Genomic DNA, 12,138 nt, shown 5'->3' with positions numbered 1-12,138 from the left:
TTGCTTTGGATAACAAGGTCTGCCAAAAACATACAGCACATACATACAGTACATACATGTAGTACATACATATAGTACATACATATATACAGTACATACATACATACATACATACATACATACATACATACATACATACATACATACATACATACATACATACATACATACATACATACAAATAAATACATACATACATACATACATACCACACTGCCATACAATGTTCCACACTGCCATCTGCTGGTGCTTCTGGGAAGGACCACCTCACATCTCATCACAAGCAGGCAGACAGGCAGGCTGACAGACAGACAGGCAGGCAGAGAAACAGACAGACAGCCTAGTCCTCTCCTTGTCCCCTCTGTCCTGTTCCAGAAGTAATGAGCTAGCAGTGGTGCCCCTGCAGCACTAATAGAATCAGTGTAATATCACTCATTAGTAACATGGAGATTTATGGCTCTATGCTAAGCTAATTTCCAAAGCAGGCTGGTCCTGTTATAATGGCTGCCGAAACCTTCCTAAGCTGCTAAGTGTTAGCATCGTAGCACGGCTGGCTGAAAGTAAGACCGGGGTTTCTTCATCATTACCGGGTCATGCTTACCGCCTTTTGTTGTTTGCTAAGATGTTATACACAGCCTTTTTATGGATCCCATAATTAAATACATGCAATGGTCTGTTTTGCTCTTGGCCAGTGATACATGACCAGTTACCCAGTCTCTCTGTGAGTGTGTGTGTGTGTGTGTGTGTCTGTGTGTGTGTCGGTGCGTGCGTGTGTGTGTGTGTGTGCGTGTGTAAAGACAGAGCTCTAATGCAGTATAAATGTGAGTGCTAGGGGCTGGTCCTGAGGGGAGGTGAGGTGCATTACTCATCATGAAAGACATTAAGGGATTTCATCCTGCGTTCATTAAGGGGCTAGATTCTCCTCTGAGGCTCCTGGGTCCCTCCCTCCTTCCCCTCCTCCCTGCGTCTGCATCATTTCTTTCTCTCACACACACACACACACACACACACACGGACCACACACACACAAGTACAACTCTTTTAAATAAATTCAGTCATCCTTAATCAAATGACGTTCAGCCATATGTTATATTATCTTTTCCTCTACAAAGGAATACTACTACTAGCATTAAGTGGATGGTTGATTTTTTTAAACACTCAGTCTTACAGCACACGTGAATAATTAATTAAGCAGATGCTTCTCTCCAAAGCAACTTAGAAGGGGGGATTTGAACCTATGATCCATAGTCAATAGTCAGATGCTCCACCTCTGAGTTGAGGTCCCAGAATCTAAATTTCTGCTGAAGTTAGACCCGGCTCACCAAACTCCTTCATCTGCTGTTCCTTGTAGAGGAAATGTCCCCTAATGCAAAAAGAGGGGCAGATATCTTGGTGCTTATGGCTGTGTGTGTGTGTGTATGCATGCACGTGTGTGCGAATGCGAGCATATACGTGTGTATGTGTCTGCAAGCACGCGCCAGTGTGTGTTCTCAGATGATGTCATGGTGTGTTGGCTGAGTGTGGCTGTGGCACTGCCTGGCTGGACAGAGTCCGGATCCAGGAGGGTGGCACTCCACCTCCAGGTTTCCCCCCCGGCCCGGAGGAGAGGGGGTGGGACTGCACTGAGACTGCAGAGAAGATAGACAACCACAGGAGAGAGAGAGAGAGAGAGAGAGAGAGAGAGAGAGAGAGCGAGAGAGAGAGAGGGAGAGGAACAGAGAGAAACACGCAGAGAACACAGCTCCGAGGGGTCTAACAGATGCAGCGGTGATTGCAGGTAGAGAGGGCGTGTAAAAGAGAGAAAGACAGACAGAGAGAGAGATACACAAATACAGAGAGAGAGAGAGAGAGAGAGAGAGAGAGAGAGAGAGACAGAGAGACAGAGAGAAGACAAGGACTCAGCAACTGGACAGGTAACAGGCTGCAGAGATATGCTGTGTGAGGGGGTTGATATGTGCTTTGTGTTTGGGGTTATCGTGTGCTATTTGTGCGTGGTTGTTGTGTGCTGTGTGCGTGCGTGATTTTTGTGCGCTGTGTGTGTATGCGTGGTTAGCATATGTCTCATGGAGACTGATTCTGATTGGGCATTGAGCCGTGGTTTATTTATCTTACCCCATATAAATAGGGGTATATGTGGTATGTATATGTGTATGTATGTATGTGTGTGTGTGTCTGTGTGTGAGTAAGGCAGGTAGGCAGCTGTGAGAGGACACTGCAAGGACAGGTGCTGTTGTTTAGTCTGTCCTGGTGGTTCTCCATCCTCTCTCTTCCCTCCCTCTCTCTTCCCTCTCTTCCTCATCCCTCTACCGCCACACTTCTCTTTCCTGATTTTGTGTTGCCCTCAGTCCCTAACCCGCTCTTTATTTGTATTCCCTCCCTCCAACTCTCTCCTTACGTCTCTCTCTCTCTCTCTCCCTCTCTCTCCCTCTCTCTCTCTCTCTCTCTCTCTCTCTGTCTCTCTCTCTCTCTCTCTCTCCCTCTCTCTCCCTCTCTCTCTCTCTCTGTCTCTCTCTCTCTCTCTCTCTCTCTCTCTCTCTCTCTCTCTCTCTCTCTCTCTCTCTCTCCTTACGTCTCTCTCTCTCTCTCTCTCTCTCTCTCTCTCTCTCTCTCTCTCTCTCTCTCTCTCTCTCTCTCTCTGTCTCTCTCTCTCTCTCTCTCTCTATTTCTCGCTCTCTGTTCATATCTGTAATTGTGTCTGTCACCCTAACTGCTGTTACTGTCAGACAGGCCGTGTGTGTGTGTGTGTGTTTGATCGTGTGTGTGTCCCACACCCATCCTGCATACGCTTCTATTTGTTACCATGGTAACCTCTTTTGATCTGCCCACACCCTCCCTTGTTGCCCCCCCCCTTTCTTAAAGTGCCCCCTTTTTTCTCACTCCATCCCCTCCTCCTGTCTCCCTCCTGGTCATTCTTTCTTCCCCATCTCCCCCCCTCCCCCCCCCCCCGTCTCCTACACCTCCTCTATTTTCAGCCTGACCCCACCCACTGCTGAACCTGCCTTCATCCTGTCACCCTCCTCCTCCTCCCTCCATCCTCTTTCCTGTCGTCCTCATATTTCTGTCCATCTCCTCTTTTCCCAGATCCTACACAGTACACATTAACCTCCACCGGCAACCAGCCATTTATATAACATGATATATACAGTACAGTAGAGAGACTGGGCATTTTAACTTGGTGTTCTCCATTAGCACCGTGTTCATATATTAGATCATTGGTATTCATGTCTGTGTTCTGCAGTCATCAGCACATGTTCACTGATACAGGCTGGAGACAGAATCATATTCATATTTATGCATGTAAGCATATTTCTTGTCCGCTCTCTTTCCCTCTCTCCCACATCATCTGAGCATCTGAGCATGCCAGAGAAACATTTCATCTTCCTAATGTGACCTTGTGACCAGGGACAGTTTTGTCCTCCAGCAGTGCATTGTGGGATTGGAGATGAAAACCAAAGACTTCTAGATCTTTCAGTGCTGTTTTTGATGCACACACACTGTGCATTTGGAGCAGTCATTGTGTCTTTCTCTTTGTTCAAATATACCCCCACACACACACCCTGATATCATAGCCTGAATCTGTCAAACATGATAGCTGCAGGGAGGAAACAAAACTAGTACAATACACACCCACACACACGTAAACACACACACACAGACACACAGACAAACCCAACCAGACAGACACACACACACAGGCCTGCTGGCTCTAGGAGGTCTGGCTGGATGATAAATACCAGGAGAAGGCTGGATATCTCTGAGCTTTGTTCCTGTAAGCTGAATCAATAGCTGCTGACACGCACACACAGATGCACACACACACACACACACACACGCGCATATTGTCCGCAGTATAGAGGAGGGTCAGTACATTTCTCCCGTGTGGACGGCAGGCAGTGGTGTGAAGCGTACGTCACCATACATCACTGCATGGACAGTGGAGGGGCCCACGGAAGGTGATGCACCTACACACACCTGCGCACACACAAGCACTCACCTGCACACACGCGCACACACCTTCGCACGTACACAAACACGTACCATTGCACACATACACCCGTCTGGACACATAGACACCCACACACGTACGGACACGCGTACACACATGCACACATGCAGTACACACACACACACAGTCGGAGAGGGTGGAGGAGGTGTATTCTCTGCTGGGGGCGGGAACCTGTTTGAGGTTCTTCATTTGTTTTTTCAGAGTAAACTTCCGGTGCATCTGAGCTCGTTAGTCTCTGGTGCTAGCTTTGGGTTTTGTGTGGTGTCGGCAGTTTCACTGCACCAAAGCGTGTGCGTGTGTGTGTGTGTGTGTGTTTTCCGCTGTGTTTGAACATCCCTCTATCTTTGAAGACTGTGTGTAAGATGAACAACAGGGAAGAATGTGGGAGAGAGAGAGAGACAGGGGATGGGCCAGAGAGGGAGAGAGAGGGAAGAGAGGCAGGGAGAGAGAGAAAGAGAGGGAGAGAGGAAAAGGGAGGGAGCGAGAGAGGGAAGGAAGGAAGGAGGAAGAGAAAGAGGGAAGAAGCGAGGGAGACAGAGGATGAAGACAGAGGGAGAAAGAAAAGAGAGAGGGAAGGAGGGATGGAAGTAGAAGCAGAGATAGAGAGAGGGTGGGTGAGCTTCCCCCCTTTACTAAATTATTCATACGGTAACACACCAATCCTCCGGTACATGGGCTTTTCTTCTGCTGTTCTTACCTGATTTCTGTCTCTCTCTTCTCTCTCTCTCTCTCTCTCTCTCTCTCTCTCTCTCTCTCTCTCTCTCTCTCTCTCTCTCTTTCTTGCTCTCTCTCTCTCCCTCTCCCCCCCTTGCAGAGACGGGTCACATAGATCCAGAGCTGATAGAGCGCTACAACAGTCCAGGGTTCGTCGGGTGTCTCTCCCGGGTCCAGTTCAACGGCGTCGCGCCCCTGAAGGCTGCCCTCCGAAACCCTGTGCCAGCCGTGCCGGTGCCGACGGCCAGACAGCCAGACAGAGCCCCTGTGGCGGAGCAGCCAGTGTCGTACCAGGGCAAGCTAGTGGAGTCCAACTGTGGGGCGTCTCCTCTCACCATCCCACCCATGTCTGCTGCCACAGACCCCTGGAACCTGGACTCAGGTGAGGCGGGGCTGCACACACACACACACACGCCATGCTGTCAGCTGTCGTGTTGTTTCATTGTTCCGGATGTTGCCTTTCTTCCGTGATGTTGATTGACGGGATGAGCTGTGGTCAATTGTATGGATTGGGGCTCCACACATCCTTTCACACACATACTTTCCTCGTCTCTCTTTTCCCCGCATCCCCCTGTTATCTCATCTTGTCCTCTCCCCTCATCTTTTCTCCCCCCTCATTTCTCCCATCGTCCTCCTCTCCAGGGATCCTCCTCTCCTGTCCCCACTTCCCACTTTTCCCTCATCCCTCTCTCCCACTTCCCCCTCTCTCCCCCCTTCTCGTTCGAGGTATAAAAGCTATATAACTGATAGCCTCCTAGGCTGATTAATGACTCTACAATGGTGTATGGAGTAGACTTTTTTATATGACATTAGTCACCACAGTCATCTGTTTATCTCTCCTTAGAAAATGGCTAGAGGTCTTTATATGAATCTTCCTCCCTCCTCTTTTTCTTCCCCCTCTCTCTCCCCCCTCTCTCCCTCTTTCCTTCAAGGTACAGAGTTCCCCTTCAATGAGGAGAGGGTGATTCCAGGTGGAGTCAACAGGAACTCTGCTATTATCGGAGGTGCGTTGTTCGTACGTTCTATAAACGCTCCACGTGACGTTCGTTGTAATCCCCCAAAAGCAAATCTCAAAAAAGCTAAAAGTTAGTGGGACTATGACTAATCCAGAGCGATGGAGAGATCATTCCGTCTATCTTGTCTCCATGCAGGGATCATCGCCGTGGTGATCTTCACCATCCTGTGCACGCTCGTGTTCCTGATTCGCTACATGTTCCGCCACAAGGGCACCTACCACACCAATGAGGCAAAAGGGGCGGAGTCAGGCGGCGGCGAATCGGCCGACGCGGCCATCATCGGCTCCGACCCTAACCCGGAGGCCATCGACGAATCAAAGAAAGAGTGGTTCATTTAACGGCCAACGAGAGTGCAGAAGTAGCTCATCTGGAGGAGGGTGACGACGGGAGGTTGTATCTAATTGACCAATCAGAGGAGAGACGGAATGAGGGGTTGTCCAATAGCAACCCCCCCAGTGAGATGGGGCTGGGTTGGGATGGGAGGTGGGGTGGGGGGAGGATGTACAGCAATCCGTTTTTTGATGATGTGGACGAGAAGAAGAGGAATGGCCAAGGGAGCACAGCAAAGAAAGACTGTATATCTGTACATACGAACTGGCTCGGCCTGCTTTGTATTGTGTTTGGGAGTTTTCAGGAGTCCTTTGAATACAGTATATATAGATATATTATATATACAGAATAATAATAGCTACTGGATCATGTTCTAGCAGAGTTATTGATCTTCCGGTTGGTTCTTTTTCTTTCTTCTGAGGACGAGTACAGACAGGTGGTCTGTCAGACGGTGTTTCTGCTGGTTGTGTTCTAGGCTGACTCATGCCGTTTGTGTTCCAGCAGCAACCATGAGGTCTGGATGCCCGCAGCCCCACTGTAAATATCTTCTATATTTGTCTGAATTGATGTTCTATTGGGGGGCAGACAGGCCGACAGCAACCAGACTGCCATGTTCTGTTGTGTTAACTGGGACATCACATGTATGAACAGAGGTTTATGTTACTGTGACGATAGATTGTACCCACACGGGAATTACTTTGAAAGGGCGGATGGAATGTCGAAAAGCATGATGGGAAAAACATGGCGGCTTGCCCCTCCTTACAGAACGAGAGAACTCCACACTGGTCATCATTTTGCCAACAACACTTTGGTCTTATGTTTTCATGCTTGGTTTCCAAGGTGGATCGAATAGATTATACTGTATAAAGATGACGGTTCATCAATCTGAGGGTAAATGAGAACTAGAGGTTTTACAAATGTTTTATGTTGAAATGCTTCTTTTGGCGCTTTGTGCGTGTGTGAGGTCATGGGGGTGTGGTCATTCTAAAGGTCATGTAGGTGGGGGTCAAAGGTGAGAGTTTAGTGATGAAGGCATAGTGTTAATTGACTTAATCCACTGTGCCTTCTGGATTGAGTCACTTAGCTTTTCTACGGACTTAGAGCCCGTGAAGCAGAAACTAACACACACACACACTCACCTAATCCACATACATATTCACACACTCACCTACACTCACACACACACACACACACTCATATGCTCACCTACATGCAAACACACACATTATGTGTGGAAAGGAGGTGTGTGGGTCATCGGAAGGAGGTGCTTCTATGCATCACTGAGGTGGTGAAAGCTGGAGCTCTCAGAGTACAGATGTGTCTGTCTACTAGTGCCACCGAAGACCCAGGACACTCTTCAAACTGTCGTCTTTATATCATGTATTACTTTAAATATATACCATATGTACTGTAAACAATTATTTTTAAATGTTTTTTTTAATGGTTTATGATGTCAAAAGTCTGCCCAGTGGTCACAATGTCATGACAACCATTTTCTTGTTTTTGTATGTTTTTCTAAAATGGCTGCCTGGTATGTTGTGAAGTGTTGGTCTGGTGACCTGTGAGTAGGGCCAGCCTGACCCAATAAACAAACTAAATGTTTGGTTAAGGCCCCAAAATCGGTTTGCCCCCCCCCCCCCCCGCCCCCCCCATTTGTTTAGGGCCCCCAAAACCAACCCTAAGGCCGACCCTGCCTGAGGTTCGACTTAAAGGGAACAACAGTGAGAGGAGAATGTATGTCTGTCCGCTCGCTCCAGACTCCTCCATGACTGGAGCAGGAGAGAGAGGCTGGCTGGTATCCACTGGTGTAGGGCCAGCCTCCTCTCATTGTAGTCCAGTATTAATCACAGGGAGGAGGCTGGAGATCTGATCCTGGATCAGGAGCTGGGAACTGCTTTGACTCATGTCAGGTGACAGGTCATCTGTAACAGTTGTCATTCCATCTGGTGGAATAACCACACTCCTTCTGCAATTCATCTGGCTGACACACACACACACACAGAGACACACACAAACACACACTCAAACACACACCTCTGTATTTTGTGAACAGAGTTGAGATTGTTCAGAGACCAGGCTGTCACTCAAGTCCTCTTTTCTCTTTTGTTCAGTTCAATAAAGATTCATTGGATTCAGTACTTGAGTATTCCAGAGTTTTTATGTGTGTGCATTAGTGTATCTGTGTGTATTTGTGTTTGTGGCTGTCTGTCTGTCTATCCACACATCCCATCAGGACCAGGTGATTTCATGAATATCATATGAGAAAGCATGTGTCACCCATGCACTCTCAAATACACACACACATATACAAAGTAGATATATAAACCCATCCTTCAGAGATGACTCTGTGAGAATTATGCTGCCCCTCTGTGGTTGCATGTTGCCACTGCTACCAGGGAAAGTTATTTTTGTACATTTTTAAATAGAGACCTGTTAATCATTCTGCTGTTCAGTCAGTACACACTGATGCAGTTTACTTCCTGGTATCTTGAAGCCCCGCCTACTACGTCACTCACCTGTCAGAATACAGGAAGCAGAGTTCAGTGCTTTTCTGCTCACCAACAGGCACTGAGATTCAACTTTCTGATCTGAGAGAAAACAGGAATAAATCACAACTCACACTGAGAAGAGAGAGATACTGCCTTTACACAACTACAGGAGGAAATACTGTCATTTACAGAGACTTTAACTTACTGCAGACTGAATAAGAGTGTGTTTTAAAACGCTTTGACATCAAAGTGAAAGTAAACTTCAGACTGCAGTAGGAGGGTGTGACTAGGTGAGAAAATGGCGTCCAGCTCGTCTCTCCCAGAGGAGGATCTCTCCTGTCCTGTGTGCTGTGACATCTTTAAAGATCCTGTCCTCCTGTCATGTAGCCACAGCTTCTGTAAAGCCTGTCTGCAGGAACACTGGAAGGAAAAGAAAGAAAGAGATTGTCCAGTTTGCAGAAGAAAATCATCAAAGGATTCCCCTCCCCTCAGCCTGGTCCTGAAGAACCTGTGTGAGTCCTTCTTACAGGAGAGACGTCAGAGAGCTTCAGCAGGGTCTGAGGTGCTCTGCAGTCTGCACAGTGAGAAACTCAAGCTCTACTGTCTGGATGATAAACAGCCAGTGTGTGTGGTGTGTCGGGACTCTAAACTACACTCCAACCACAGATTCAGACCCACAGGTGAAGCTGCACAGGATCTCAAGGTATGATAATGAAGTACAAGATTTATGATAAACAATACCTACATATCCATATACCTTACGGATAAACAATATAAAGTATACATACAGTATGGCTGTATTTATTGTATGTTAAGAATCATATTCCATCATTCTGTCAAAACTTTGTTTATAACTTCTAATGGGTTTTGTCAAAAATTAGAAAATGAACCATTGTTTCTAGAAGTATTTTTTTGTTTCATCCCAGGAGGAACTCCAGCCTGCTCTGAAGTCCTTACAGGAGAAGCTGAAGATCTTTAACAAAGTTAAACAAACCTGTCATCAAACACCAAATCACATGAAGGTCAAATGGTTTATTAATCAAATAATACAACAGTTTTGACATAAAAACTCTGGTCACCTGAACTTCTGTATGAACCTCCATGTCTCCAGATCCAGACCCAGCACACAGAGAAGCAGATTAAGGAGGAGTTTAAGAAGCTTCACCAGTTTCTACAAGAGGAAGAGGAGGCCAGGATAGCTGCACTGAGGAAGGAGGAGGAGCAGAAGAGTCAGATGATGAAGGAGAAGATTGAGGGGCTGAGCAGAGAGATATCAACACTTTCACACACAATCAGAGCCATAGAGGAGGAGCTGAGAGCTGAAGACATCTCATTCCTGCAGGTCAGGACTGATCTCTCTATGCTCATATGGAATGGCTGGCTGGGTGTGTTTGTGAGTGTCTAACGTCATCTTCTGTATCTCCACAGAACTACAAGGACACAGTGAAAGGGTAGGTGACCTGCCTCCTGTCTCTCTCTTCTCTGTGGTTGTGAACCCAACCCCACAGCAGCTCTGACTCCAGAATGTTCTTCCAGAGCCCAGTCCACTCTGCCGGATCCACAGCTGGTCTCAGGAGCGCTGATAGACGTGGCCAAACACCTGGGCAACCTGACCTTCAGAGTCTGGGAGAAGATGCAGGACATTGTCACATACAGTGAGTTTTGATGATGTTGTGATATTAAATATTCAAATAGTACTACTAACAATATCCTGCATTAGTGATCATTATCTGACTTATCATGATCATACCAGTCCATAAACTATCCATGACAATACAGTACAGGCTACTGAACATGAACATTGCTACCTAATGTATTGCATCTCACACCAATACCAGCCTGATATGTTGAATACAGCATGATCAATGCATGTAGAATTACAATGACATCCACATACATGATATGTACAGTCATCATTACTGGGTTTGTCATGGTGTCAACTCCTGGTGGGTGAGGGTGTAAACATAAAACACTGCATCAACACAAACCTGATCTCTCTCCTCAGCTCCTGTGACTCTGGACCCCAACACTGCCCACCCAGACCTCATCCTGTCTGAGGATCTGACCAGTGTGAGAGGAAGTCAGGAGAGACAGCAGCTTCCTGACAACCCAGAGAGGATTGATCACTATGGATGGGTCCTGGGCTCTGAGGGTTTTAACTCAGGGACACACAGCTGGGATGTTGAGGTTGGAGACAATACATTCTGGACACTGGGTGTGTTAACATAGTCTGTCCAGAGGAAGGGAGTCATACAGGGTGGATACTGGGTAATGATGTTCATTAATGGTGAATACAGAGCAGCGTCTTCATCAGGTTCAATCACTGGTTTCACAGTGAGACAGAAAGCCCAGAGGATCAGAGTGCAGCTGGACTGGAACAGGGGAAAGCTGTCATTCTCTGAACCTGATAGAAACAAACACCTACACACATTCAGACACACCTTCACTGAGAGAGTGTTTCCTTACATTGGTAGTCGCTCCATTCTCCACCCTCTGAGGATCTTACCAGTGAGAAGGGGAGAGGATGGAGAGAGGGAAGGGAGGGGGAGAAAGAGAGAAAAAAGAAAGAGAGAGGAAGGACTGGATGAGGGAGCGAGTGGAGTGAGAGGGGACGAGTAGAGGAAGGAGAGTGGGGAGAGAGGAGGGAGGGAGAGAGGATGTTGTATCCAATGACCAATCAGTGAATAGATGGAATGAGGGGTCTGATAGAAACCTCCCAGTGAGATCGGGCTGGGTGGAGGATATGACCTCACCACTGAGGTGGTGAAAGCTCTCAGAGTACAGATCATGAGTCTGTTTACTAGTGTAACCGAAGACTCCGGACATTCTTCAAACTGTCGTCTTGTATTGTGAACTGTTTATCACCATATTTTTTAAATTATTTTAGTATGTCAAAAGTCTGCCTAGTGGACACAATGTCATGACTTGTTATCGATTTTGTAGGTTTTCTAAAATGTCTGTCTGGTGTGTTGTCAAGTGTTGGTCTGATGACCTGTGAGGTCCAACGTAAATTAAACCATTTTGTTTGCAACTCCTGCCGACTCTCCTGCGTTTGGGTCCTATACCCCTCCACACACCGTGACAATACTAGTATAATAATTGGACCAATATGCTGTTCTGTCCCCCGCTAACCCCGTTTTAGTGGAAGTATAGGCTATGCTAAATGAATACATTATTATATGAAAATGTAAACTAGCAGTTAAGGTTTTGGAAACATGCTTTTGCAACCGGGAAAGGGATGGCCACATTTGAAGGCTGGTAAAACTAGAGAAAGATGTAGGCTATGTGCTTGTGTACACCTACTATCTCATATCTGTATCTATCTCTGTCTATCTAGTTCTGGCAATCTATCTGTATCTCTGGCTCTGTCAATGAACGTATTCTTGTAGCTTCGGACGTCACTTCGAAACTTCGACTCTGATCACGTGGTTTTTGCCCATCTGAAGCCACGCTCGACACGTTTGTGTCGGTACCAATTGTTTCGAAAGGTCGATAACGCTTCGTGAGCACGGTATATCGAGCTTAACATCACTAATGCTAACCGTATGGTGATTCAAAATAGTAAGGAAACATCAAGGGTTAG

At 46.9% G+C, this 12,138-nt stretch overlaps 2 protein-coding genes across 2 annotated transcripts in view; both read left to right on the top strand.

Annotated features, from left to right (window-relative positions):
- The window catches only part of LOC146275206 (contactin-associated protein-like 2), a 165,466-nt gene extending 159,346 nt beyond the window's left edge, over positions 1-6,120 (top strand). Inside the window, exons 25-27 of the mRNA XM_084702688.1 lie at positions 4,821-5,102; positions 5,653-5,724; positions 5,872-6,120. Of these exons, the coding sequence (XP_084558814.1) occupies positions 4,821-5,102; positions 5,653-5,724; positions 5,872-6,074 (557 nt within the window). The 3' untranslated portion in view covers positions 6,075-6,120. The remainder of the gene's footprint in view (positions 1-4,820; positions 5,103-5,652; positions 5,725-5,871) is intronic.
- Positions 6,121-8,615: 2,495 nt separating this feature from the next.
- LOC146275205 (E3 ubiquitin-protein ligase TRIM35-like) lies at positions 8,616-11,590 on the top strand. The gene is made up of 6 exons (XM_084703543.1): positions 8,616-9,258; positions 9,482-9,577; positions 9,667-9,897; positions 9,984-10,006; positions 10,092-10,210; positions 10,561-11,590. The coding sequence occupies exons 1-6, from the start codon at positions 8,854-8,856 to the stop codon at positions 10,782-10,784; spliced, it is 1,098 nt and encodes a 365-aa protein (XP_084559669.1). The 5' UTR covers positions 8,616-8,853; the 3' UTR covers positions 10,785-11,590.
- The last annotated feature ends 548 nt before the right edge of the window (positions 11,591-12,138 follow it).

The sequence above is a fragment of the Hypomesus nipponensis genome, chromosome 8 (genome assembly GCF_054491055.1).
Source record: "Hypomesus nipponensis isolate SF chromosome 8, ASM5449105v1, whole genome shotgun sequence".
Lineage (NCBI taxonomy): Eukaryota > Metazoa > Chordata > Actinopteri > Osmeriformes > Osmeridae > Hypomesus > Hypomesus nipponensis.
Note: the sequence above shows the minus strand (reverse complement) of the source record. Positions and strands in the feature narration are given on the sequence as shown.

Coding starts and splice junctions, on each gene's coding strand:
- LOC146275205 (XM_084703543.1), top strand. CDS start 8,854: ATGGCGTCCAGCTCGTCTCTCCCAGAGGAGGATCTCTCCTGTCCTGTG. Junction 9,898..9,983: donor AAGACATCTCATTCCTGCAG/GTCAGGACTGAT, acceptor GTATCTCCACAG/AACTACAAGGACACAGTGAA. Junction 10,211..10,560: donor GCAGGACATTGTCACATACA/GTGAGTTTTGAT, acceptor CTCTCTCCTCAG/CTCCTGTGACTCTGGACCCC.